Below are 27263 nucleotides of genomic sequence, written 5' to 3'. Positions count from 1 at the left end.
TACAGAAAAGACATAATACAAGCTCACGTCGTTTTCTAATAGACTTATGTATGGACTTCCATGACACAGCTCTTGCTAGAACCTTGTTGTAATGTTTTACATAGTAACATAGTAAGTTAGGTTGAAAAAAGACATACGTCCATCATGTTCAACCAAACTCACTCTTGTGTGGGGTTTTTTTTAATTTGCAACTGGATGTGAAGTGGTTGTGAAAATCACAATGAAAAAAAAATTATGTTGCAGTGATCAGCTACTGTACAGCCGTCAGCTGGAGCCTGCACTGCTTTTTGGATGCACCCCCAATGAATTTATTATCATTTAAGGGATACTAGGTTGCAATTTAGAGGTAGATTTATCAAAATGAGAGATTAGCATTTACTACAGAAAGAAATCACCCACTTTCTATTAATTTCTATAGGATTTTTAGAAGTGTATTTATTAAATGGTGAACTCTAACTTTTAGCCATTGATAAATACACTTCTAAAAATCCCATAAGAATAAATAGAAGTGGGAAAGTTTTTTTCTGTAGTGGGCTCTAATCTCACATATTGATAATTCTGCCCCTTAGTATCCCTAATTTACTAATACTAAATTGCACCCCTAGGTCCTGGGGAGTTGTGAGATGTTGTTAGTTAAAAAGTGTCAATATACTGCTAAACAGTATGGGGTGTAAAAATAAGCCTTTACATGTCGGGAAATAATCGCCAGTTATATGCAAAGGCTGCTTAAAGCACTTCTGGAATTGAGCAAATGAATGTGCTAAGTATGTTCTGCCTAGATTAAGAAATATCTGTAGTAAAACAAGGCATCAGATTTTGTTCCCTGGAGCTTGCTGTTAGAAATATACAGAAATGGTATATATTTACCGGAATGCAGAGTAGCAGTAAGAAGATGAAAATTAACATCTGGACAAAAGCAGCAAGTAGATACTCAAGAAAGCATCACAGTACAATCCACAGAATGCTAGATCAAGGTGAGAACTTGCTTGCAGGTCTGTGACCTGGACATATGCTGTGAGATTTATTTGTAGGCTTGGTAATCCCCATGGGCCATGCTTAAATCAATGGGATGGAGGCTTCATCTGTAATACTCAAACATACTCCGAATGCAAGTTTTATAAATAAAAAGTGTGACACCGACTGAAAATGTAATTGAGATCCACCAACAGATCTTGATGTCTGATTTTATTTATAATGATGATCCATATCAGTTACATGATACTAATGACATTGATAAATACCACTTCTTACCATTACAATTAATTGTCTAATATATGTATAGTAGAATATGCTTATTGTTTTTGGCAGGGCCCCAATAACCTAAGGCCAACATTACAGATGTATATATACACTGTCATATTGGTCATCATGTTACATAATGCAAATTTCAAACACAGGGAATAAACATTAACCCCATGTTTTGCCTCAGAAGGCTTGAAAAATATAGCATTGACCCATTGTCTCGTTTATCTTATCATAATTGGTCTCCCCTGTAAGCTACCTTAGGTTCCCAGGGTAGGCCAGTCCCACAGCATGGGAACCAATGTTATAGGTAGCAATATGGCATTAATGACACAAGAGACAAGAGTTACTCACAAAATAAGGGCAAAAATGTTTAAATTGTTTATATTATTTAGTACATTCCCACTCTATCTTTAAGCTATGGCCACAAGCTCACTTCAGCATGTTGCTGTGTCAGTAACAAGCACTGTGTGGGCCTGTGTGCAAACACATTGAGTGGATCTCAGTGAGAAAATGCATTGCATTTTTTCTCTGAAATCTGCTCTGCCTGTCTACACAGAGGGCAATGTTCAAAAATCATTTTCTGGTTGCTAATTAAGGAATAATAGGAAAAATGTATAAAAAGATTCTTAACAAAGAAATAAGGATGGACAGCATAGTTTAGTAGGCTGATAGGGTCACACTGAGGGGGGCACAACAGCAGTGGTCTGATCAGTTGACCCACAAGGCAACCATGCCACTAAACACAGTAGGGAGGTGCAGCCCCAGTCACTTTCTGCTGCTAAATACCTCCCACATGTGTTGATGAGTGGGACAGGCAGATTTTCCAACATGACAAAGGGGGTTATGTAGTAAAAGGCACTACATTTGCCTAGGAGCAGAAACCCAAAGCAACCAATCAGCACCTGTTTGAAAGGAAACATCTTTTTTGTTACTATGGGTTACTGCACCTGGGCAAACATAGTGGCTTTTATTACATATAGGGTAAACAGGCTGAATTTGATGGGAACCCTGAGTGGGTCAGAATGCTTACCCAGCTGGAACATACACACAGAGCAATGGTTTGGCAATTTGGATAAGAGTAGTTCATATAGCCCATCAAGATTACTTTGTGTTTGAGCTGTTCAAGATAATTATCAGGACTAAGGCTAATGTCAGAAGAGGCGTAGGGCGGATATTTTCGGCAAGCGGATAAACGCTTGCCGAAAATTCCACCCTACACGTCCTACTTGTGTCCGCACCCGAACAAATAGAATATGCTCGGGTGCAGGCACATGTAGCGAAAATACGTATAAAAACGCGAGAGTTTGAAAGGCACATGGGGAAGGCGTAGGGTGGTATTTTCAGCAAGTGCTTTTCCGCTTGCTGAAAATATCCGCCTTATGCCTCGTCTGACATCAGCCTAAGTTGAATCATATTTAAGCACTCTTAAACTTAAAACTTTTATGCAGTGAAAGGTTCTAGGTGACTGTTAAATGAGGAGTTCTGTGACAAGAACTATAAGAGAATCCTGTGGAAAAGGTCATTGTTTACAAGAAGTGCACAGTCCCACTGGCACTTCAGAGAGAATATATCTGTATACTTTTGGGAAAAACAGTCCTAATCCCCGCAGCTGGTTTCTTCTAATAACCAGCAAATTATTCTTATGGGATTTTTTAGAAGTTATAAATCAAATTAAGCTCTGCTGGACATGTCTGTATATATATGTACTTTCTCTAATTAGTTATCATTTAGAGATATAAAAGCTGAAAGAGGTGGCTAGTTTAAGTGAGCTCAGTGTAAGAGCATCTAATGTGATCCCAGAGGAAAACAAAATGGAAACTATAGCTTTATTTAAAAGGAAAATATCCCTCCCCCTTTTGACATGAGCTCATTAAGTTGGGCTTATGTAGAAAAGGTGCATAAACACTATCTGACCTGCCAAAAATAAATATACATGTATTACTTCATACAGTATTCATCTGCTTTCCAGAGAACCTGTGTACCACCCACTATAGAAGGCAGTGGTACTTCAAGACCCTGAATCCATCACAGTGTCACAAGGTGAGAGAGGGGTTACATGACAGTATGAGCCTAAGGATGGTTGGGAAATGGATCCTATGAGTCAGAGCTAGACTATAATAAGTGTTGGGTTGACATTGGAAGTTGTGCAGGACTCAGTGGTAATGCTTAACAACTTATTTATTAGCTCAAACATAGCTAATTATGTAAATACTTGTGCAAGCAGGAAGTGCAACTAACCACAGAGAGCAAGCAGAAGTCAGGCTAGAAAAATACATCCAATAACAGAGAGAATACATATCTGGAGAAACAACAATTAGGTATGCAGCTCCTTCTAGTGGTACACAATGAATTACCTTGATTCCTTCAGATAGTATTTATGCACCTTTTCTACATAGACCCAAATAAAAAGGACTAAAAGAAAACTAAAGTTTAATATGGTTACAAATGCTGTATTTTATATAATGAGTTTATAGTACCAACATAGTAGTTCTGCATCTCTATAACAGTAATAATCCAGGCCTTCGGAGTTGTCACAGGAACTTTCTATCTTGAATTTTGTTATATATGCTATATGTTTAATTTTCTTAATAAAACATAAATAGATTTATTTACTAACATTAAAGTTTTTCCCATGAGAAGTTAGCGATAACATTGAGATCTTTGCCTTCTTTTTAATTAAAAGTAGACTACTCAATACTGATTGGTTGCTTAGGGTACAACTGTTTAGAAACTATGTTACTAAATCAGTTCCACAACATCTGGTGCTCACTACAGTTTGAGTGTTTGTAATTTTATATGTTGATTCATTTGGTACTTTCAGGTTTTGGAAGATGAAGCTGTGGGTAATTTTAAAAGCTAAATCCTGACATTTGCTTTGCACAGCTATCTACAATAGTCTTGTATCATCATTGTATAAAGTAGCACAATAAGAGGAAGCCCCTATCACAACCATACTGTGGCAGAGTAAGGAAAACAAATGGTAGCGCTGGGAGTGATATAGGAGGATTTTGGCTGACCTCCACACTATGTTCCTCCCTGCTGCAGCTCATATTTACATCTAGTGAAAAACCTCTGCTCTGCTGATACATTGTACAGTATGTTTTCTAGCTTTGAGCTGCTTTCTTCTGCTTAACCATAACACTTCTCTTTGGCTTGCAATTTAACAAAAAAAATTGCACATCTTGACTTGCTACATTCACAAACAGATATGAAGAATTACTTGCAGTCCATCTACCTATTGAATAATCCTATCAATAATTTGTTATTATTAAAAATAAGTTTTACATCAAGTTATGCAGCTTCAGTATTCTCATTTCTTTCCACTTGTTTCTTTATCTAAATAGACATTTATCTGAGTGTTTGATATCAGTTCTCACAACAACCAGTCCAGTAATGCATATTTCTGCATCCCAATGGGCATAAAATGGATCTTGTAAAGTGTGGCCCATTCTTTGTACTTCAAAACCCACATCCTTACAAATTATTCTTAGCATTGTCTTTATCTCTCTCATATGCACCTTGCCCCTAGCACATTGCATGGCAGTTACTTCTTTTAGCTGGTTAGGCAGGGTATTTTCTGGAGTTTAGTAGCCATGAAAAAGTCGCTACAACTAGTAGCTCAGTATGTCTTCACCTTTAGGGCTGTGGCACACGGGGAGATTAGTCGCCTGAGACAAATCTCCTTTGTCGCGGGCGACTAATCTTTTGCTCTCAAGGTAACTTCGGCGATCGTGGTGCCACGTATACCATCCCACTGGCGATTCTCGCCAGTGGGATGGCATATCAGGGAGATTAGTCGCCCATGACAAGGGAGATTTGTCGCGGACGACTAATCTCCCCGTGTGCCACAGCCCTAAAGGTGAAGACATACTGAACTACTAGTAGTAGCGACTTTTTCATGGCTACTAAATTCCAGAAAATACCCTGCCATAGACAATACTGAGAATTGCCTTTGCTAAAACCCACGTAGATACAGTTATCAGTAAATGATCAGCATTGTCAGTTTTAGTAGCTGTGACAAGTAGCTGCTACTGGTAGTTCCGTGTGTCATCATCCTTAGGTGACTAATCTCCCCATGTGCCACGGCCCTTAGTAGCCTTGAAAAAGTAGCTGCTACTAGTAGCCCAGTGTGTCTTCACCTTAAAAGTGAAGGATAGATAAAATCACTTGGATACCAAGCTGTTGGCACCCCCAAGTCATTTTAAGAACTTGTCTCCTACTTATCCTGCATTTATTCTGTGTCTCGTGAACTGACAATGGGCTTGCAAGTAAATCATGATTCAAGTGAATCATGGGGTGCCTAACAACGATTTTACCTTTCCTTCTGCTTTAAAATTGTTTTGTAATATCCTCTATGGCCACCCAACTTCGTCCCAAGCTGTCCCAATATCTTATTCACTTTCTCACCCTGTGACCTGCTCATGACTTAATGCACTGCTCAATACTTATAACTAGGGTAACACACTGCCCTATCTTTCAACTTAATAATGAATTTACTCACTACAAACATCAATGCTTCCTAGGACATGGGTGCTCTACTTGGTACCATTACTATCTCTCTGCATTGGTTCCAGCCACCCTATCTTGCTTTAATATATATTTAATCAATATGTTTATTTTTCCTAATTTGCATTGTACATGCAGAGTCATGTATAGACATGCAGAAGTTTGTCTTCATATTTTTAAAAAACCTTTTTTTGCATCTTGTTTGCATGTCTCACAGCAATACCTTACCTTAAACAGCGGATCTAGCTAAGCAAACATATGCTATCTTCTTGCACACATACATGACAATTAGAAAGCACAAGTATGGTATTGAGTATTCAGAATGCTTTGGACATGGGATTGATACAGGCCTAGGGGATTTCTGTAGGTTTCTATAGCAGGCTGCAGTATGCCTTAAGGGTCCAAAAAATGATAATGAATAATTAATAGCACTTAAACATTGTGCTAGCATTGAAGCTGGCGTACCAGACCACACAACACTTTTTCCTTTGCTCCTTATTTTATTTAATTTTATTTACTTTATTTACCTCATATTTACTTAGAGGTCACCATTTTAAGGTACCCAGTGTGAGATTTGAAATTCTTTTAATACATTAACATTAATAACACAATGTTAACAGATTTATTTAGCAGAACAAGACTGTACAATAAACATGAAAAGAACCTGAAACCCTTTTCCAGCAGTTCTCACTTAACACTATGCTCACATGAAATTGAGCTCAGTAATCAATAGTGCCACTGTGGTTTCTTTGAATATTATGCAGCTATTTCTTCATAATAATATGAACATCTTTTTGTTGGACATACACACATATTGAGACATGCTTGGGCAGGGATGTCTTAGCTATTCCTAACACCATTTCCCAGTATCCTCAGCCAGCTGACGGTTCTAGGAGTTGCAGTTCACTTTTTAAGGCAGTAAATGACAAAAACACAAAAGACAGGTAAACACAAAAGACAGGTTTTCCTTTAGAAAATCTCCAAAAAGAATGTTTAGTGTTTACACCATAAAATATAACCTTTAATAATTACTAGTTAAAAACCAATTTGTTAAGATAATTAATTAATGACTCAATTATAACTATAATTAAAACAATATAATTTACTATGTACCCTGTAAATCAATTCATGTACGGCGTCGTATGAGGGGGGAGTACTAGTCCTTGAGGAGTGTGTATCCCTCTGAAGCCGAAGGTGCCCCGGAGAGAAATTATTAGTGTGGGTACGGGAGTAAGTCGTAGCAGTGATTCTGAAATAAGTAAGAAATAATTACCACTGTAAACAATCTACCTAAGCGGCGGGGGCACTTATAAATGTGAGCACGCCCCTGATAATACAGTATGGTTGCGGAAGCAGAGAGTGGGTAGGCACAGTAAATATTCCTACGCTCTGAATTAAAGATAAGGTAGTTGGCTATCGCACCTTTCCTGTCAGATGCTGCAATGGACTTTGTAAATGGTGTATATAGTGCCCGCATTTATGTTTATGATTATGAATTGGTTCCCACCCTCATTGTTATTACCTCACCAGATATTATTGGAGTAGGATTCTTTCTCCTTAATTTCTCCCCCCTTTCCCTTTCCACTTATCATGCTTTAAGGAAATCAGGATATTACTAAATCAGGTGTTCTATTTGGCCTATGAACTCCTTCTGATATAATCATGTATGAGGTTGATTTCCTGTGATTAGAAGGTACATGAATTGATTTACAGGGTACATAGTAAATTATATTGTTTTAATTATAGTTATAATTGAGTCATTAATTAATTATCTTAACAAATTGGTTTTTAACTAGTAATTATTAAAGGTTATATTTTATGGCGTAAACACTAAACATTCTTTTTGGAGATTTTGTATTTGTATTATTATACACCTTGTGTATGCCACATTTTTGAAAATGGTGGATGTATTGAGTATGCACTTATTTATCTTTTTTCCGTTTGTTATTTCCTTTAGAATAAAGCATGCATTTTATACACTTGTTACTTTTCCTGTGTTATCAAGGTTAGGAGTTCAGCCGTTTACTAAATGGATTTCATTGTTATATTCCTAAGAATATTAGTCTTAAGAATCTTTCCAGTTTTATTAGTGCCAGCCATTTCATTGCACTACAGCAAACATAGTATGATACTTGAATGTTTTTGGAGAAATGCAACAGTCCCTGTCACATGCTGTAAATCTCACTTTCATTTGTGAGTATCATTTAGATTTTCAAGAAACATTATCTAGGTGAAATTCATTTTACTCCACCACTGCTGCTTTTAGATAACACCACAAATTTTAGGTCATATATTCTTCAGAGTAGGGGAGTGGTTATTAGCCTCCTCTAAATAATGACTGGTGGTATCGTTGCTTCTGGTACTATGTACTGTCGAAGACATTCTTGATGGGCGATGCCCTCTTCTTTTGTAAAGCAGACAACAAATCATCTTCTTGAAAGTCCTCCACATCTCTTCATCTTTATAAGAGTATATGATAGGGTTCATGATAGAATTCATCAAGGCAAGCAGGAGAAACCAACGTTTTACATGCTGCACCCCACATTTAGTGCAGTTAAGGCCATCAAGAAGCAAAACCACCATTCCTGGCGTCCAGCATATAACAAATGCACCTAGTAAAAGAAATTAAAAGTATCTTAGCATCCATAAAGTAATGCAGAGACAACAATAAAACTTGCACTATTGGCTTATAGTTTTCCTATATCTGTTATAAAGGTTCTCATATATTGCCTGCCCTGCAGCACTGTACAGCAGTTATTTCTCCTTTAATATAATGATAATAAGGTATAGAGCACACTCTGCACAGATCATTGCCCTAGGTGTAATATATATATACATGAATCCTGCGGCACAATACTGAGCCACTTACTGCTCTAGCAATTGGCTACAATGGTAAATGAGCCCTTTTAAGTAAATACTTTAGATATAGGGAACAGGTAGGGGAAAAACACATAGTAAAAATGTGAAGTAGGGATCTGTTCTTTGGCCATTGCCTTTAATTTTGTAATTAATGACATTGCATTTGAAACTGAAAAATGTGTCTATGTTGGCTTGTAATTATGAATTCTGCACTCTAAAGACTGGTATAGATTAATTGGTGAATGCCAACCTGAATGAAACATGATATTCAGTAATGCTAAATGTAAGATTAAGCATCTGAAAAACAGAAAAATGCATAACAATTATGTATGTATAGATATATATAGGCATAGGTTCCCAAAGATCATAACAAAGGTTATTGTAACCATAACTGTGTTCTACTACAGTTCATCACCTTTTGCCCTAAGGCCTAGGCTCTGGCACTTTGCTAAGAGATTAAGCTGACTGCTAGCAAATGCCCAAACATAATCAGAGTGGTTTAGGAACTGCTAAAGCACTAAGGCTAATGCCACACGTAGCATATACTCGGCAAGCTGAAAAAAGCCGATAATATGCTACTTGTGGCATTAGCCTAAAGTCTGGGACTACATGAAACTGCTGAAAGGGTTTTTAACATTTATTTTACAAATATCAGGGCTGTTCATCTCTAGGCTTCAATAGCATTAATATGACAGAATATAAATATAACCCTGCTCAACTGCAGGTAGTACATTATATCTGCCACCATTTTCTTCTGTATGCACCTAATAAAATATATAAAGAGGATGGACAAAATGTGGAACATGCATACACAGCACATCCCAATTCTGGGACAGTTGATAAGTATCTTAGACAAGAGGCTACCTTAGCTGTGAAGCCGTAAGGGGGCTAAGTATATACTGTGGTTATATTGTATGACAAGGTAGTGAAACTAAAGGTCCAGTGCCCAAATATCTGGTTACTCGTTTACCCACACAAGTACGTAACTGGGAATATGGGTCTTTTGTTTTCTTATATTTCTGTGTTGCCCAACAAGGTCTGGTGTTTGATAAGGCCCACATAGTCTGACCATTAAAATTGTAGCCTCACAGAGCAATAGTTATTTGGCTGCTGGGGTTTTTTGAAAGTTGGAAAGAGTCAGAAGAAAAAAGCAAAAAATAAATAAAGATGATCAATAGAAAAGCTGCTTAGAATTGGCCATTCTAAAAGTTGATTTAAAGGTGAACCACCCTTTTAAGTTAGCCCACATCTGATAACCCATTGCAACCAATTTGCTAAACAGAGGCTGATTGGCTGTTTTGAGTTTCTAGACAAAGAGAAAATTGATTTTTTGTGCATTCATCTGTTTATTTAGATCACAGCCTATGCTAGACACCAGTAACATCACTAACAGTTTTACATGCAAATCTGCAGAAGACGAATGCCCTGTGTTGTACGGCGTGACATAGGTGGCTGGTATGTCAGCTGATTTTGTGCAACAACTTCCATTAATACTTTCCTTGGTGGATGAGCTATAGCTAAGGGAAGCTAATCAGTGTGGCTAGCATTACTGTTCCTCATTCGAATATATATTAATTAGAGAGTCATCCAAACCTATTCCTCCTTTAATCTTTTATTTAAGACAAGATCTATTGACTGGGAGGTTTTTCCAGTTCAAGCCTTTTTGAATTAAGTCTGTGATGAATGAAGGTGCACAAAGACTTGTAACTGAAATATATGCAGGTCCCAACATGAGTAAAAATAAAAGAGCAGGAAATGGTGAAAAGTAAACACCCAGATCATAAAGCAAAGCTATCTTTTAAGAAGGCTAGCAGGCATATACTCTTACTAACCAAGTAGCTCTGTCAGGAATACCATCCTCTTATCCTTAAACCCAGCTCCTCTCAACCCCCACATGGAGTGCTCCAATCATTAGTTCTCTGCATTTGTGTTTTTCTCACAAAGGCCTTGAATGTTTATCATAGTCAACACCTTGGGCAGCTTCCAATTTAAGTATCAATATAGAAATTATGTGTGCAAATATTTTTTACATTTCCCGGCAGAAAAGAAATGTAACTGGGCTTTAGTGCTCTGTCTTGTTTAAACAAAAGAAAACATTTTACATTCTAATTTCCTGGTCACTCCATATCAGCATTACAACCGGGAGCCCCTCCCACCCCCCGCCTACAGACCAGACTGTCCCTCCCTCAGAGGCAGAGAGCTTCCGTTTTTCCCCCCATTCTTGTGAAGTCTGGGAGGCAGCTGGGTCCGTTGCTGTGCTAGCCCTTAGTAAGACTCTGTGGCGACAGGGTTCGGCAGGAGACAGAGGTGGTGACATGTGGGTGATTTCAGAGGTCGCATGTGTTGCCGGGGAATTCTTCTTTGTGTTGGTCTTCTCAGGCTGACACACATCGGTTCAGCAGTGCGGTTTGTGTTCCATTGGGCGGAAGTGAGTTTAGCGATGTCTACTTCCGGTTTGCGCTCTTGTGTTCCAAAGGGCGGAAGTGAGGTTGCGATGCCTCCTTCCGGCATGCAGGCTTTAAATCCTTGGCGCGTTCAGCGTTCGTGCTGCTCCTGAGGATATTGCATCAGTCTTCCTGATGGGGAGAACTTCTTTTTCCCTTCAAGAGGTCCCTTATTCTTCTCTCAGTAGGTCATTTGACTGCACCAGGTTTTTTATTCTGTTCTTCAGGCGCTTATATCGCTTTTGTTTTGTTGCTCAGAGAGGTTCTTCTGTCCTTCATTATGGATTCCTCGGCCTCAAGCTAGGTAGGTCCCTCCTTCCTTTTCCTTTCATTTCTGTTTTCAGTTTCTTCTTATCTTTTTTATGTCTTATTTGCTGTCTCTCTCTCTCTCTTTAGCTTGCCAAAAGAGGGTCTCTCCAAAAAACACAAGGTCAAAGCCAAGACTCCTTTTTTACCCAAATGTGTGGGTTGTTATAACACTCCGCTTCTGGGAAAGAAATTTTTTAGTTCTTGTTGGACTTGCAAAACTTCTACTTGTCCTCCTGTGGAGTCTGAGTCATCCTTGGATGCTGGCAGTCGTTCTCAGGAGCTTACCTGGAATTCTGATAGACAACACTTCTGCAGTCTCATATATCAGGAGACGGGGGGACAAGGAGCAGTTCACTGCTTCAGGAATTCCATCCTATGTTGTCCTGGGCAGAAAAGAATCTCTTCCTTCTGACAGCAGAATACTTGCCTGGAGTGAATAGAGTGAAGCAGACTTTCTGAGTCAAAATTCGGTATCGAATCACGAATGGAGTCTGAATCGGCAGGTCTTTCAGGAGCTGGTCATGAGGTGGGGTCCTCTGGAAGTCGACCTTATGGCGACTCATCTCAACACTCAGCTTCCAAGTTTTTCTCCAGGAACTTTTGCCCGGGAACGTTGGGTACAGATGCCCTTCTCCAAGATTGGTCGTTCAGTCTGGCTTATGCTTTTCCTCCTTTCCCCTGATCTCCAGAATCCTTTTAAAGGTTATTCAAGATAGAGCAGAACTGGTCCTGGTGGCTCCAAATTGGCCTCGTATCCACTGCTTCTAAAGCTTGTGATAGCTCCTCCGTGGCCTCTTCCCGTGAGAAGAGATCTGCTGAATCAAGGCCCCTTGTTGCATCCAAACCCGTCTGCTCTTTCCCTTCAGGCATAGAGGTTGAGCGCAAAAGACTTTTGGGGCTAGGTTTTTCTCAGTCTGTGGTTGACACCTTGTTGAAAGCTAGGAAGCCTACCATCTCTGCGGCTTATTACAGAATTTGGGAGAGATTTCTGGCATGGAAATTTCAGAATGAATTGCCAATGGAGGAAGTATCCCTTTCCCAAATTTTGGGTTTTTTAGTGGAAGGTCTGGACAAAGGATTGCAGTACAGAACCCTCAAAGCTCACGTGCTTTCAGCCTTGTCTGGAAAATCCTGGGCCGAAGATCCTTTGGTCAGCTCTCAAGGTTTGTCCTCCAGAGGTCAAGTCTCCTCCTCTTTGGAGTCTCCCACTGGTTTTAAGGGCTCTGTCCAGACCGCCCTTTGAGCCCCTGGAATCCATTTCCTGTTGGCTCCTCACTCTAAAGACTTTTTTCCAGTCAAATCATTTCTGCCTAAGGTAATCTCCACCTTCCACCTAAAAAGGGAGATATCTCTGCCTATTTTTTCCTCGGATGTGCAGAATCAGGAAGAATTACAGATGACTGATCCAGTTCGTTCTCTAAGGCTAAGGTTGTTTGTCATCCCGGCAGGATGTCCGCAAGGTTATGGTGGCTGCTACTTCCACCATCAGTACATGGATTTTGATCTGCATATAGAAGGCTTACCAAGACCAAGGCAAGCTAGCTCCGGAGTGTTTGAAGGCATACTCAACCAAGGCTATGTCGACTTCTTGGGCAGCATGGGCAGAAGTTCCTCCTGCGCAGATTTGTGAGGTTGCTTTGTGGTCTTCAGCCAGGACCTTCGTCAGGCATTACCAGATAGACTTGTCTGAATCCAGTAGCCATATTTTTGCTTCAGGATCTCATCTTGCTTTTGACTCATTAAAATAATTAAAATAATTATTTTGCAGTCATTTTGTCTTTGTTATTTTTCCCACTCGTTTGGGTTCAGCATGGCTTGGTAGATCCAGTTGTAATGCTGATATGGAGTGACCAGGAAAAGGGAGAATTCTTATAATACTTACCGTAATTCTCCTTTCCTGGTCACTCTCCATATCAGCATTACCCACCCTTCTGTAGTCTGGTACTTGGTATTAGACGAGATAGGTGGGTTCCTATGGGTGTACTTATAGTTTTGAGAGGGAGGGACAGTCTGCTCTGTAGGCGGGGTTGGGGGGGTCCTGGTTGTAATGCTGATATGCAGAGTGACCAGGACAGGAGAATTACGGTATAATAAGAATTCTCCCTTTTCTGTGCAAAGGAAAAGTAATCTGGCACTTTTAGCTTTACAAGAGGCAGCAGCAGCTGACACACACACACAATAGAAGCAAACTTCTGATTGGTTGCCATGGGTTACTAGCCAGTTGCAAATGTGCCCAGTGTTCATAAATGATGTGATGAAAATGATTTCACGTAACTTTCCAGTTTATATTAAAGGATAATGTCATAATGCACATTTAAAGTCAGGGATAGATTGCCTTAGAGAGAAGTGTTTCTCTGGCTGTTCATTTTCTCAGCACTATTGGTTCTTACTCTTAAGTAAGATGTCGAAGCCTGGTGTGTGGCGAATTTAGCCCCCATCTTTAACACAGCATAATAAATCTGGCCCTATGTGTGTGGTACAGGCCTTAGACTGTAAGCTTTCAGCATGATAAAGGTACCAGATATCAGGTTTACCAATTTAGGCACAGGACCAAGAATATCTAAATGCTTACTTATTTTCACGTTAGATTTTCTTACCTAGAACAGCCATAACAGTCTTCATTAACTTTATTGGAGTCCTCCTTCGGTTGATCGACCCAGTGGTATGTGGAGACAAGACATTGGTTTTTCTCTGCACGTACATATATATTCTCAAGTAGACCACCAACATGATTACAAAGACAGCCAGGTTTGAGACTGTCCAGAAAGTCAAATAACTCCTGCTATAAATTGGAGCTAGCGAGGAGCAAGTTGTGATATTGCAGATACAGTTCCATCCTAATGTGGGGACAGCACCCATAAATATGGCAATGGCCCAAATTAAAAAAATAAGAAACGTCACTCTTCTTTTTGTCAGATTGCTGTGAATTCTCATTCGGACAATGGATATGTGTCTCTCAACCGCAATTACCAACAAGTTAGCCAATGACGCTGACATGCTTGTATCCAGAAGACCCTGACGCAGGAACCACCTATTGACAGTTAATGTCTTGGACACTGGTCCAGTGTGGAACATTAGAAACACATAAGCAATCCCAGCAAAAAAGTCTGCTGCTGCCAGGTTAGCAAGCAGGTAATAAAAGGGGTAGTGGAATCTCTTGTTTATTACCACTGCTGCTATAACCAGTAAGTTGGAAACGAAAATAAAGAAACAACAGCATGCTCCAAAGCACAATACGATGATCAGTTTTGTTCCTGACCAGTCATCCTCTGTCTGAGAATTGCTGCGATTGTAGAAAAAGTCCATGCGCTTATCATAGTGACAGACATTCATCCTGAAGTTGAACCTAGCATTCTGTAGGGACAAAAATACACTTTATCACTTTGGGGTGTCTGCTTGCAATCCATTAGCATTTCAAAGTTAAAATTCACTAAAAGTGTTTGCTCCAACAGCCAACAGATTACACCACCTTTAAGTGGGCTATGTGTAATTAATATCTGCAGTACAATAACAGTCTAATGAAGAATATGAACAGAATAATATTTTATTACATTTCCTCATTAGTGTGGTTTCACAGCAGCACTTTAAGTACTTATTTAAAATCATAATTATACCATTATATGCATAACGTTCATTTTTGGGTGGGGAGATGGGGAATGTTTTGGAATATTCAACCATTTTCTTTTCTTTTCTTTTTTTTTATTGTGTGATGTCTAGAATTGTATAGTAAAGGACACCGCCCTGCACTGTTTCTGTATTGGGACTAGTTTTGTTTGCTACAGCCTTTATCATTTATCTGTGTAGTTAGGTTTAGAAACTTGACCCATTCCCCTGCCAATACTTTCCTGATCTAGTACAGTCCTAAATTTAATATAAAGTGTTTTGTATACATCAGCTAGAGGAATTATACCTCAAATGATTACGCCAGATTGCTGCCAAATACAGAGCTGTCCAACTTTTTCGGGGTTGTGGGACAATTCACAGATAAAATGAATCTTGGGGTTTGATTATATTACAATTATGAGGTAATACAAAGAAGTCTGTTCAGCTTTTGAGCACATTTGCCATCCATTTGGACAGCCCTTGTCTAAAATAGTGGCAGCTCCTATACAAAAACAGCTAAAATACATTTGCCCCAGTGCTTTTTCTTTTAGTACTTTGCACAGTCCATGTAATCCTCCGCTAAATGTCCATGAAATGAATTAGGGTGTATATGAAATGTGGTGTGCATGGAAAACAAATATGGTTGTCTATATAGTTTAGTTGTCACTGAAGTGCATCTCACAGAACCCACCAAAAGTTAAAGCCTGTAAGTGGGTGTTGGTAGAGTTTAACAATAGCTTAAAGGTTATAGATTTTATAGTATATATATATATATAATGGGAGCCACAATATCTTTTTTGCCCCAGGTGCCTTGACAAGCTCAGCCCTGCATTAAGCAACAGTTTTTCTTTAATGTTATAATATATCGTAATTTTATAGAATACATTACAACACAGGCACATGTAGCATGCACATAACATAAACAATACTATACAGGCTATTTTAAAAAATGTAAATGAGAAGAGATGAACTGTATCTGCTTACCTATGTAAGTCCTATAATCCTAGTGAATCCGAGAGCTCCATGAAAGAAGGCTGGTTCCCATTTTATTTCATGCCAGAGACCTTACAAAGAAATGAGGACTTTAAACCACAGACAAGTAGAGTACTGTAATTTATCTTTAGTTATAGGGCACACACAGCTGGACTGTGCTTTACTAGGCTCTCTTGCAAGAAAAAACACACATAGCCAGGTAATAAAAAAGAAACGTACTCCTAAAGGCAAACAAACTTATTTGGTTCCCTTTATTGGGAATAAATGTAAAGCCATCTTTGTGAAAGCTTGGTTCTTTAACAAATAAGTAAGCTGAAAATGTATAGATATTGAAATTAATTTCTTTTTTTTCACCATTTTATTAAGGATGATAATGGTGGACAAATATTTTTACTGTATCAGTGTTTATATCTAATGAAATATATGTTCATGTCATGTGTTAATTACAGATGGGTGCCTTGAAGGCATCTGAATAGCTCTCCAAGTCAGGATGACTGTAGGAGTCTGACATTTGATTTAACTCTGTGAGTGCCAGTAAGCCTAAAGGAAGGGGGGGGGGATAGATAAAAATGTGCCTAGATATAAATGAGTATGTGAACATACAGTTATGCTCGGTTTTATCTGGTTGCCAGGTCTGGCTACAAATAAGGCAGCAAACAACAGAATAGGATTTTGCTTAGATTCAGTCATTAATTGGGCAGCTAAAATGACCAAATCACTTGGGACCAAGCAGTCTTATCAAACACATCAGCTGACCAGGTTTTGAAACAATCAATTAATAATCTGATCAAATCAGTAACATGTGAAGAGTAACTGAACAAATTAACCAAGTGGGTCATGTGAGGAACAATATATATATTAACTGTAGTTTACAAACAGGTGCTTCAGCTTAACAATTGACATTATGTGGGATTACACAGTTTCCCTATGGTGCCTACTGACCATGCAAAATCTAGAATATAGAAATGTATAGAAATGTTTATATATGTTATTCCAGCTTCATTTTCAGAGAAACATCATATGTTTGCACATAAAGCTTTGAAAATCAACGTGCGTGCTGTTGTTGGTTAGCTAAGGATTATAAGAGAGAAAGTTTATCCAATATCAGAGGGATGTTTGATTCCCTATGGCTGGTTTTCTGGAATGATGGTTACACTTTGTTATCATCATTTTAACTAACATTAAAATAACTTTGAATGCATATCTGTAATGTGGGGGCATTGTCACAGAATTAGGATGGAATGTTCCAAATCTGCCCTTTATTAGAAGTGGGAGTTAGGGTTTCCTAGGACAGACCAGTGAATGCAGCCTTATGACTGTAAGAATAACCTTGCTTTATGCAGAAGATGGGAATGCTGAAACAATTGAAACTGAGAAAGAAAGAAGGAAAGCCCAGGAAAACACTGCTCAAAACCTGTTTATCCAAAATAGTTTCAATAAGACATTTCTTTAAACATAGGAATATACAGTACATGCATGTGACAGCAGCCAGACCAGAATATGCACCCAGGGGAGGATTAATTCTAAACATTTTGTTGTTTGTCTGCTGAGGTTGAGACCATTCAAGTGACTAAACACCCAAGGTAGGGATATTTATTAACACCATGTAAATTTGCCCGTATGCAGAAACCCAGAGCAGCCAATCAATAATTAGATTTCTTCTAGCCAGCTGCAGGTAAAACAAGGAATGCAACAATTAGATTGGTAGCAATGGGTTACTGCCCACTGGCAAATTTGCCCAGTTTTAATAAATAAGCCTACTTATGTTTAGCCATCTGAATGTGTGAGAAAGAAGAGCAGTGGTGTAACTATAGAGGAAGCAGACCCTGCAGTCACAGGCCAGGCCAGGACCCCTGGTTCTGCTTACTCTACAGCTTTAACAAACCCCACTAGCTCTCCTACCTGAGCAGGGAGTTGGGATGTGAGGAGTGGTCATGGAGGGGGGATGTGAGGGGCAGTCGGGTGCAGATTGGAAGGAGAGGGGGGTAGTGATTGCATTGCGTATCAGGCCCCTCTAAAGATTTTTTTGCAGGGGGGCCCAGTGCTCTAGGAACACCACTGAAGAAGAAGCAGTTAATCAAACCATATACCTCTGTACCACCCACTAAAGCAGAGGGACTTTGAGTCCCAGAATTTATATTTTTTTATTGAAGTAGAACTAAAGATATTACCACTGGGGAGTGGCAAAATGTTAGCCACCCTTTCGTCATTATAATCGCTTAAATTATACCCTGGGCTTGTGCTCCTTCTTTTACCTTCTTTTCATTCCAGGCCAGGCAGGCGCATGTGCATTACAGTAACAAGCCAAACATAGATTTAAAAAGTTGGCCTTGTCACTCTACTTCAAATGCACATGCCTAGGCCCCAAGTAAAAAACAGAACGAGAAGAAGATTGCGGCAAATTAGTTTTTCCAAATAACCCTGGACCATTGTAGTTTTCTGCTAACAGGAGCATCAGTCCTGGGGGTGCCTAACATTTTGCTACCCCCCTCCCCCCAGTGATTATACCTTTAGTTCTCCTTTAAGCCTAAGGGCAGTGGCAGACAGGGAGATTAGTCGCCCGCGACAAATCTCCCTTGTCGCGGGCAACTAATCTCCCCGATATACCATTCCACCGGCTTAAATGTAAATCGCCAGTGGGATGGCGTACGCAGCACTGAAATCGCCGAAGTTTCCTCTCAAGGCAACATAAGCGATTTCGGGAAATCGCGGTGCCGCATATACTATCCCACGGGCGATTTACATTCAAGCCGGTGGGATTGAATATCGGGGTGATTAGTCGCCCGCAACAAGGGAGATTTGTTGCGGGCGACTAATCTCCCCGTATGCCACGGCCCTAAAACACAGCCTGGAACTGGGTCTTTAAGAAGTAGGGAGAAATTATGTCAAGGAGGTGATTTAACTCCTTAAATAGTGGTGTACTTGTTTTTGGCCATTAGGGATATTATTATTCTAGTGCATAGCTTCTGTGAGTTCTATACCTATTTGCCAACACAGTGAATTGGGTTCAAGGGAACAAGCACATGTGCCATCAAAACGTGTTTAAAATGCAAAGTAGAGGAAGTCCTGAAATGTTTCCTAAATGAAAATGTATCTTTTGTCACTGAGCTTAAAGGGAAATGTAAAAAAAATGTTTTGCTATAAATGTTACTTCAGGATGAGCGCTTACCACAATTTCTATTTTTTCTCTGAAAATGTGGCCTTGAAAAGAAGATCAAAGTCTGAGTTTCAAGAAAAAGGCTTCAATTTAGTCATTTTATAGTAAGTATTCTATAAAAAGCCACTCATGTTATACCTATTCTCTTTGTCTATATGATTTAGCGCAGGGAGAAAGCAATCTCTAATTAAAGGCTTGTGAATAGTTTGCAATTGCTTGAGTTTACCTATATTTATACACAATGGCATATGCATACATATAAACAAATCTTCATATTTTATTTTAAGTATATTTATGTGTTATTCTGTGTGCATGCATATGTGCAAAATAAATCTAAGCGCAGCTCAGTAACCTTGTTTTAAAACTAAATACATACACACATGTGTGTGTGTGTATTGACTAAGTACAGGTATAGGATACCTTATATGGAAACCCATTATTCAGAAAGTTCCGAATTACGGAAAGGCCATCTCCCATGGACTCCATAAGCAAATTTATGGAGCAAAATTATTTCCTTTTTCTCTGTAATAATAAAACAGAACCTTGTACTTGATCCCAACTAAGATATAATGAATCCTTATTGGAAACAAAACAATCCTATTGGGTTTAAATTGTTTTTTTTGTAGACTTAAGGTATGGAGATCCAAATTACAGAAGGATCTCTTATCCGGAAAACCCCAGGTCCCAACCATTCTGGACAACAGGTCCCATACCTGTACTAGCTGTTGTAAAATATAAGGATATTATAAGTCACTGAGGATATTATAAGTCACTGGCTAAAAGTCAAGAGGAACATGGAACTCCGAGGTGGCTTCTATTATATATATAATACACAAGAGCCATGGATATCCTGTAAATTATCCTTGGAGATCTATGACCTGTATAGAAGCATTAAGCTTTCATCCTCATATGGAATGCCTCAGTGTTATGGTTGGTATGTTCATGGAATGCCTTGGTGACTTATACTATCCTTATATTTTAAAACGGGGAGGTACATTATTTACTATATAAACAGTGCTCAGTGATGTAATTTGCATTACATGACTCACTTGAAACTTTTGTATTAGAAAAAATAATGTACCCCCTGTTGTAAAGAATGAGATTATTAAATGGGTCTTTAACAGTGCATAATGCAGTGTACAAAGTGCCAAGAAGAGTGCACGTGGTTATTTCTTTGCAGCACGCCTCAGTGATCCATTTCGAAGCAAAGAGATCTGCAGCTTGGCCCTTGGATAGAGAGCTGCCTGCTAGTGATGTGTGGATCAAGAAAAACGCAACCTGCACCTGTTCCTAACCTGCAAAACCTTAACCCACACCCAACCCTAACCTGTAAAATGTTGCCATTGTCGAACCAGCACCCCAACCCATACACATGTGTTTCTACTCTGTACACTACTTCTGTGTGCACCTTAGGTTCCAAGACTTTGAAACTTTGAAAGCAGAGATAGAGTGTATTCCCTAGTCTCATCCACACCCAACCCAAACCCACAACTGTCGCCCGAATTTTAACCCTAACCCACCTGATTTAAGGGTAAACCTGTGGATCCCACGGGTTGCGGCCCAACCCACACATCACTACTGCCTGCTTTAGGTAGCATCTCATTTCAGTACTAGTGAGCAGTCATCTCAAATCCACACCCTTTCATTTTGAAGACAGAAGTTTAATGTTCTATGAGATAAATTCATGTGAATATGTACTCCTAATAATTATATCCTTCATTCATTGCTCTTACACTGATGGGCGTGCATTGACCCAGTTCCCAGCGGCTGAATCAAATCCCTAAAGGCGAAACAGGTCATCTTACATATCCCTTTCATTGCTGCTTAATTATACAGTATACAGAAGTTTTGATGCTGAGGTGGTATAGAAAGAGTTAAACTAAAAGCCCTGAGTAACATAAAATCCAAACCTGTAAAGCAGGAGCTGTTTTCTAATAAACCTGTAAGAATGCTACCAGTGCCCTTGGTTTATAAAGACAGAATGTAACCTGAAACCACAATGCTTTTCTATAAAACTCAAGCTGTAGGAATGGGGGAATAACTTCAGTAAGTCTCTGCTCAAAGTTCATTCAATGATACAACACATTTTCTGTATACCTACAGCGCACTTTAATGTAACTATTTCGCTAAGGAAATTAAATAAAGCTGAGAATAGGTAAATTGCTAGGTGTCAAAAACAGAAAGGCATGGACGCAGGAGAACCTGATTTTAAACATGGTTTTAAAGGAAAACTATACCTCCAAACAATGTAGGTCTCTATAAAAATATATTGCATAAACAAGCTCATGCTTCATCTAAATAAACTATTTGCATAAAAATATACTTTTTTAGTAGTATGAGCTATTGGGTAATCCTAAATAGAAAATTGCCATTTTAAGATCATAGGAATCATAGGATTCATAGGGATCATAGGATTCACAGTGCACACAAGCAAGCAAAGACACAAATACACGTTTGGTCACATCAGCCAATGAATGGACAAAATTCTCTCTTTTCCTTTCAAAATTCTTCCTACTAAATGATTAATCAAGGGAAAAGATGTAAAAGGGCAATATTTACTGATATATATATTCCAGTTTGGCGAGATTCTTTACTAGGTCACTTAACATAATATAAACTATCTGTTGGTTACGTATTCATTCTGCCAGTGTTGGGCCAAGCCGGCTGGGCGCCCTAGGCAACCTGGTTGACAGGGTTGCGGGCCGCTGGCAGAGGGACTGCAGTGAGGGGGAAAGTGCCTGGAACTAGAGTTAGGTAAAAAAGAGGTGCCTGCCTGGTGCCCCCCCACCGTTGCACCCTAGGCAGGTGTCTTTTCTGCCGACCCCTAGTTCTGGCCCTGATTACCCAGGTGTAAATTAAGGTCCCTGACTCCAGCACCAGTGCAATTTCCATACTTTTGTTCACAAGCTTATATATACACAATAGTTTTTTTTAATTGCTGTCGCAATCTGATATCTGCTCTTCATTTATTATATCTAAGATGGCAAAATATGTGTGTTAAACAGTAACTAAAATCTGTATCTGTAGTCCATTAAAATGTGCTAAGAAGATGATAACCTGGGTCATTAACACCAGTCACGCTAAGCAGCCTATTAAGTACAGGAAATATCTGCTTGCTTTCCTGCGGGCATAATATAATATATGCAGGGAGCATGAGTCAGAACAAGGTAAGTAGGTGCAGACTTGCCTCTGATGATCTAATGTTCCATCCTATGAGCCATCTTATCCATCTTCCTGCTCATCTCACCATCACTTCCTTGTTTATGTAATAAGTACAATGTGGTAGACTCACATTTATCCCAATGTATAACAAAAATACTTAGCCCTGCTTGGTACTGTTTGTGCTTTAGATAACCATTTCTGTGGGTATATGTATTTTGATGGCATGTCCAATGACAAGAATTCAAAGATGAATTTTGAGCAAAAATACATGAATATATTATACAAATACAGGTATGGGACCCATTATCCAGAATGCTCGGGACCAAGGGTATTCCGGATAAGGGGTCTTTCCGTAATTTGGATCTCAGTACCTTAAGTCTACTAAAAAATCAATAAAACATTAATTAAACCCAATAGGATTGTTTTGCATCCAATAAGGATTAATTATATCTTAGTTGGGATCAATTAAAAGGTTCTGTTTTATTTCTACATAGAAAAAGGAAATCAGTTTTAAAATTCTGAATTATTTGATTAAAATGGAGTCTATGGGAGATGGGCTTTCCGTAATTCGGAGCTTTCTGGATAACGGGTTTCCGGATAAGGGGTCCGATACCTGTACCACACAGAACACTTTGTAAATTGATTTAAACAAACACTCAGCACGCCTTGGGACATATTTATAAAGGCATGTAAAGACCTGTGCTAAAATAAAAAAGTGTAAAACTGTGTAAAGTAAATTGGATATTTATGGCATTGTTTTGCATCATCTAATTTTACACCAACATGGCATTAATTTGGCAATGTTTGTGTAATCCAGTTCCATTTGTTACTCTACTTTGTCAATGTATTCCTTCTCCCAGCCTGTAACTTTTTAATTCCCTCCTAAAACACCTCTGAAGCTATCCCTCCTCATTTTCCTCAAACATGCTAGCCAGACATACCCAGGCACGTATTGGAAAAGAGCCATATAAATACAAAGAACAGTTACATTAAATGCTAAGTGTTGAAGAGACAAGATAAAGAAGGTCTCTGCCCTGTAGAGATTACAATCTAAATTGGTATAACTAATGTTTATGGCATGAACCTAAGCCTTTGATATACAGATGAAGTATTATTTAACAGTGTATTTGGCTTTGCACAATGCAATATGACACACCCTTTTTATTATTGTTTTAAATGGTGCTGATTGGAGTAATCACTTGGTAGAAGACAGTGAGATTGTCTTAATTGCCAAAAAGTCCTTCAGTTACCTTACCCCTTCTATTAGACCACAGCAGCCTAAAGGTGCCCATTCACCGGGGAATATTGGGCAATTCCGACATTTTTCATTGAATAACAGCCTACTGAATCATACACAAAATCAGGATGGATGGGGAGTACAGCAGTCAGTGTAGGCAACATCTGAAAGGCCCAACTTGCAGACCAATGTTTGGCCCAAGTCTCAGACAAGTGGATGTTTTCATAAACAGTCAGCAAGTGCCTCTCCAGTCACAAATCTTCCCCTTTACTTCAAACCCCAACTCTGTCACACCCCAAGTAAAATACAACTCTTTGTTTGATTATTTCCATTCGTTATAATACTGTATGCCAATTTATCTAACAGATGAAGATCAGTAAACTAATTCTAATACATAAATTTTTCACCTAAAAATCTAGTTTGTTTTTACAAGTTATGCATTTTAGCCAAAGTTTCCTTCAGGCTCTTTTATGTCTGCAATGAGCAAAATGCACAATAGCCATTTTTTCCCCACAATGCAGCATCTTTTTCCAGAATTCCAGATTCAATGCAGTTTCATAGGACAATGTGTTTTCCACAATTACACTGCACCTACCGCAATGGTTTTTGACAAAATGAATGCAACTGTGCTCACATTTCATCGCAAATCAGACACAAATGTGCAGAAGGCCACCTGATGTTATGTCTGGTGTTGGCTATGTGAGTGCCATCTGCTCCCACTTCTTTAGGAGCAAGTGTGCTGCGCCCATTGATGCTGGTTGCAAACTAACCTCTAGAGGATGGATGGTGCAAGGAGCACATTTTTTACACAGGTCTGCCACTCAAAAATCAATGCTCTGCACTTACATTCTCATCTTCAAATACTCCACTTGCTGCCCATTACACTGCTCCCCAATGATTTACTGTGGTTCCATTTGAAAAAAAAAAATCTTTTTAAACCTTTAAGACCTTTCCCAGGCTTCATCTATGTAAAAGGCAAACAAATCTAAGATAGCTCCACCCACCAAATCTATCCCAAATCCTTGTTACTTCCTATTCATATCTTGTCTTTATCTACAGATCTAAAATCTCTGTAATCTGAAGCTGTAAGCTTAAATGAATTTGCAGCCCTCCAGCATGCGTGTGTTTTACATAGCACAAATACACCCCCTCTGGTATAAACTTATAAAATACATAGTCTCAACTGTAACACCTCCACATTAGGGATGTCCCAGCCCCCAGCATGTGTGTACAATTTTATAGCAAAAGAACCCTCCTGACTCTGATATATGTTTGATTACAGATGTGTGTACCCCATGTTAAGAGATTAGATTGTAACCTACAGTACCATTTAATTATACGAAAAAAAAGTCACCTGATGCTTGGGAACTTAGTAGAATCCATAAAATAATGCAGTACAAAGGAATCTGGAATTTATAGAAGACAGGAGTCTTTCATCTATCTGTCTATCTGTCTGTCTGTCTGTCTTTCTGTCTGCCTATCTATCTATCATCTATATCTATCTATCTATCTACAGCTATCTATCTATCTATCTCTCATCTATATCTATCTATCTATCTATCTATCTACAGCTATCTATCTATCTATCATCTATATCTATCTATCTATCTATCTATCTATCTATCTATCTATCTACAGCTATCTATCGCAACTCAATATATAAATAAATAATGTGGCCCCTGAGTAATTAGCTAGCAATATCATTATACATTTTAGGACTTGCCAGCCTTTTTATTAGTCTCTTTTATCCCACGTAATGTAGTTAATTTTGGCTAGTATGGCAATCAGCAGAAGAATGAGTTAGAACAGCTCTTAACATTTTACATTTAATTTGCAGTTGTGGTTCACTGTGTTGTAAAAACATTTTCTACTATATACATTGAATCTAAACTGGAAAATGAAAAGCAACTCCATGGTTTCCACACTAATATATTTAAAACTTGTTTATAAGCGCAGGCAGTTTGAGAACAAACACAGACAGAAGATAGAGAAAACACCAACTTACCATTCGACTGTACTTGCAGTCAGATACCTGTGGCTGGGAGTCTCATACAGGTGTTGAAGAGTGCCGGAGGTAACCACATACTCCCCAGCAGCCCAGGATGGCAGCCCCCAACCAACATAATGTATACAGGAGCCAACCGGGAGTGATGCACTCTATGGCCCCTGCTTATTGTATTGCTGTGCTGTGCTGCATGTGCTGGCTGGAACTTGTAGGAAGCATGCATGCCTTCTGCTTGTCCCACCCCACGCAAAAAGGAGTAATCCGTACTCCTCCCTGATTAACTCATTCAAAGTGCAACATTAAGGTACTCCTTGCTTTCTCAGTAGCAGAAGTGTGTTCTGCTTTTGTGTATCTTAACACAAGTAACTCGACAAACTGGGTTGTCTCAAACAGAAAGTAAAAATCAAGAGTCAAACAGATTTAATTTAGTATAGAAAATACAATGGTGTGATTTGTCTTTATTGTATTACATGATTTTCCAGAACTACTGCAAAATGTTGTTTGTACCTTTGGACTTGTCTGTATATAACTGAGATGGGAACTATAGGAGTGATAAATGTGATAGCTTGATATTAAAGGAGAAGGAAAGGCTAAGTCACTTGGGGGTGCTAAAATGTTAGGCACCCCCAAGTGACTTTAATCACTTAACTTGTGCCCCTGTATGGAGAAAACAGCACCAGCCCGGGGCACCTGGGGCGATGCGCTTCCTCCTTCCGGCTTTGTTTCGCTGCGACTACACAATAGGTGCATGCGCAATAGAGTGAAAAGCCGACTTCTCTGTTAAAGTTCGGCTTTTCACTCTACTGCGCATGCGCGCGCTCGCGATACAGGAAGGAGGAAGCGCTGCAGCTACCCCGGGCTGGTGCTGTTCTCTCTGTACAGGGGCACCAGCCCGGGGTACAAGGTAAGCGATTCAAGTCACTTGGGGGTGCCTAACATTTTGGCACCCCCAAGTGACTTTGCCTTTCCTTCTCCTTTAAGTGGGGAACTGTGGGAATTCACGTGCTAAGGTTAAAGGGCAAAATCTGATCTACAAATTTAGCAATTGGATTCCTATGTACAGAATTAAAACTAACGCTAACTTACATTCATTGATAAATACACTAGGAATGAATAAAAAGTCAATAACAGCATAGACCCAGGACTTCCAGTTACTAAATATCTGTATTAATTACTAATCAGCCTTATATTGTGACATTTATATTCTGTATATACAGTATATTGTGTTTCAGTCTGTAAGCTCAGTAATTGACAGCAGCAGTTGTTTTGGCAAAGCAAAAAGAACGCTAGAATTCGAGAGAACACAACTGAACATTAATTAAATGAGAGACTAAACAGACCATGTAAACCTTTGCCTTTAAAGGAGTATATGGGAATGTCAGCAATAACTGCATAACCCATCATAAACAAAAAAGAAGAAACTTCTGTTTGAAATCACTTAACAACATGTCTGTTTTGTAAAATAAGGGATTTTGTTTTGAAAAGGCCAATTTTCTGCCTTTGGAGTAAGCACTGAGCATGCCTGAGCTTGCAGTTAGTCCCACTGTGCTGAGACAAACAACTCCCTCTATGCTGAAGCGGTGACTGAGTTCAGGGAACACATTGTAAAGAAAAAAATATAAAAATAGATAATTTAGAAAGGCTAAGGGTATTGGCAATGTGTACAAGAAAAAGAATGCAGGTGCTATTTTAGAAACAGGACAGCACTTATTTTTAGTAGAATTTACATTCACTTTATTTTTC

The 27263-nt window shown here is 39.0% G+C and overlaps 1 protein-coding gene across 2 annotated transcripts; it reads right to left on the bottom strand.

The window, feature by feature from the left end:
- Positions 1-6249: 6249 nt before the first annotated feature.
- On the bottom strand, positions 6250-25777 carry lpar3 (lysophosphatidic acid receptor 3). Of its 2 annotated transcripts, XM_002931673.5 has the most exons (4): positions 25521-25775; positions 15951-16030; positions 13961-14717; positions 6250-8363 (listed from the first exon to the last, which is right to left on the bottom strand). In XM_002931673.5, the coding sequence occupies exons 3-4, from the start codon at positions 14694-14696 to the stop codon at positions 8038-8040; spliced, it is 1062 nt and encodes a 353-aa protein (XP_002931719.1). In that variant the 5' UTR covers positions 14697-14717; positions 15951-16030; positions 25521-25775; the 3' UTR covers positions 6250-8037. The 2 variants fall into 2 exon arrangements, with proteins under 2 accessions (XP_002931719.1, XP_031756705.1); XM_031900845.1 differs by lacking the exon at positions 15951-16030 and having other exon boundaries at positions 25521-25777.
- Between the last annotated feature and the right edge of the window lie 1486 nt (positions 25778-27263).

This window comes from Xenopus tropicalis, chromosome 4 (genome assembly GCF_000004195.4).
Source record: "Xenopus tropicalis strain Nigerian chromosome 4, UCB_Xtro_10.0, whole genome shotgun sequence".
NCBI classification, from domain to species: domain Eukaryota; kingdom Metazoa; phylum Chordata; class Amphibia; order Anura; family Pipidae; genus Xenopus; species Xenopus tropicalis.
The sequence above is the reverse complement of the archived record's forward strand: the minus strand, read 5'-3'. Positions and strand labels throughout refer to the sequence as shown.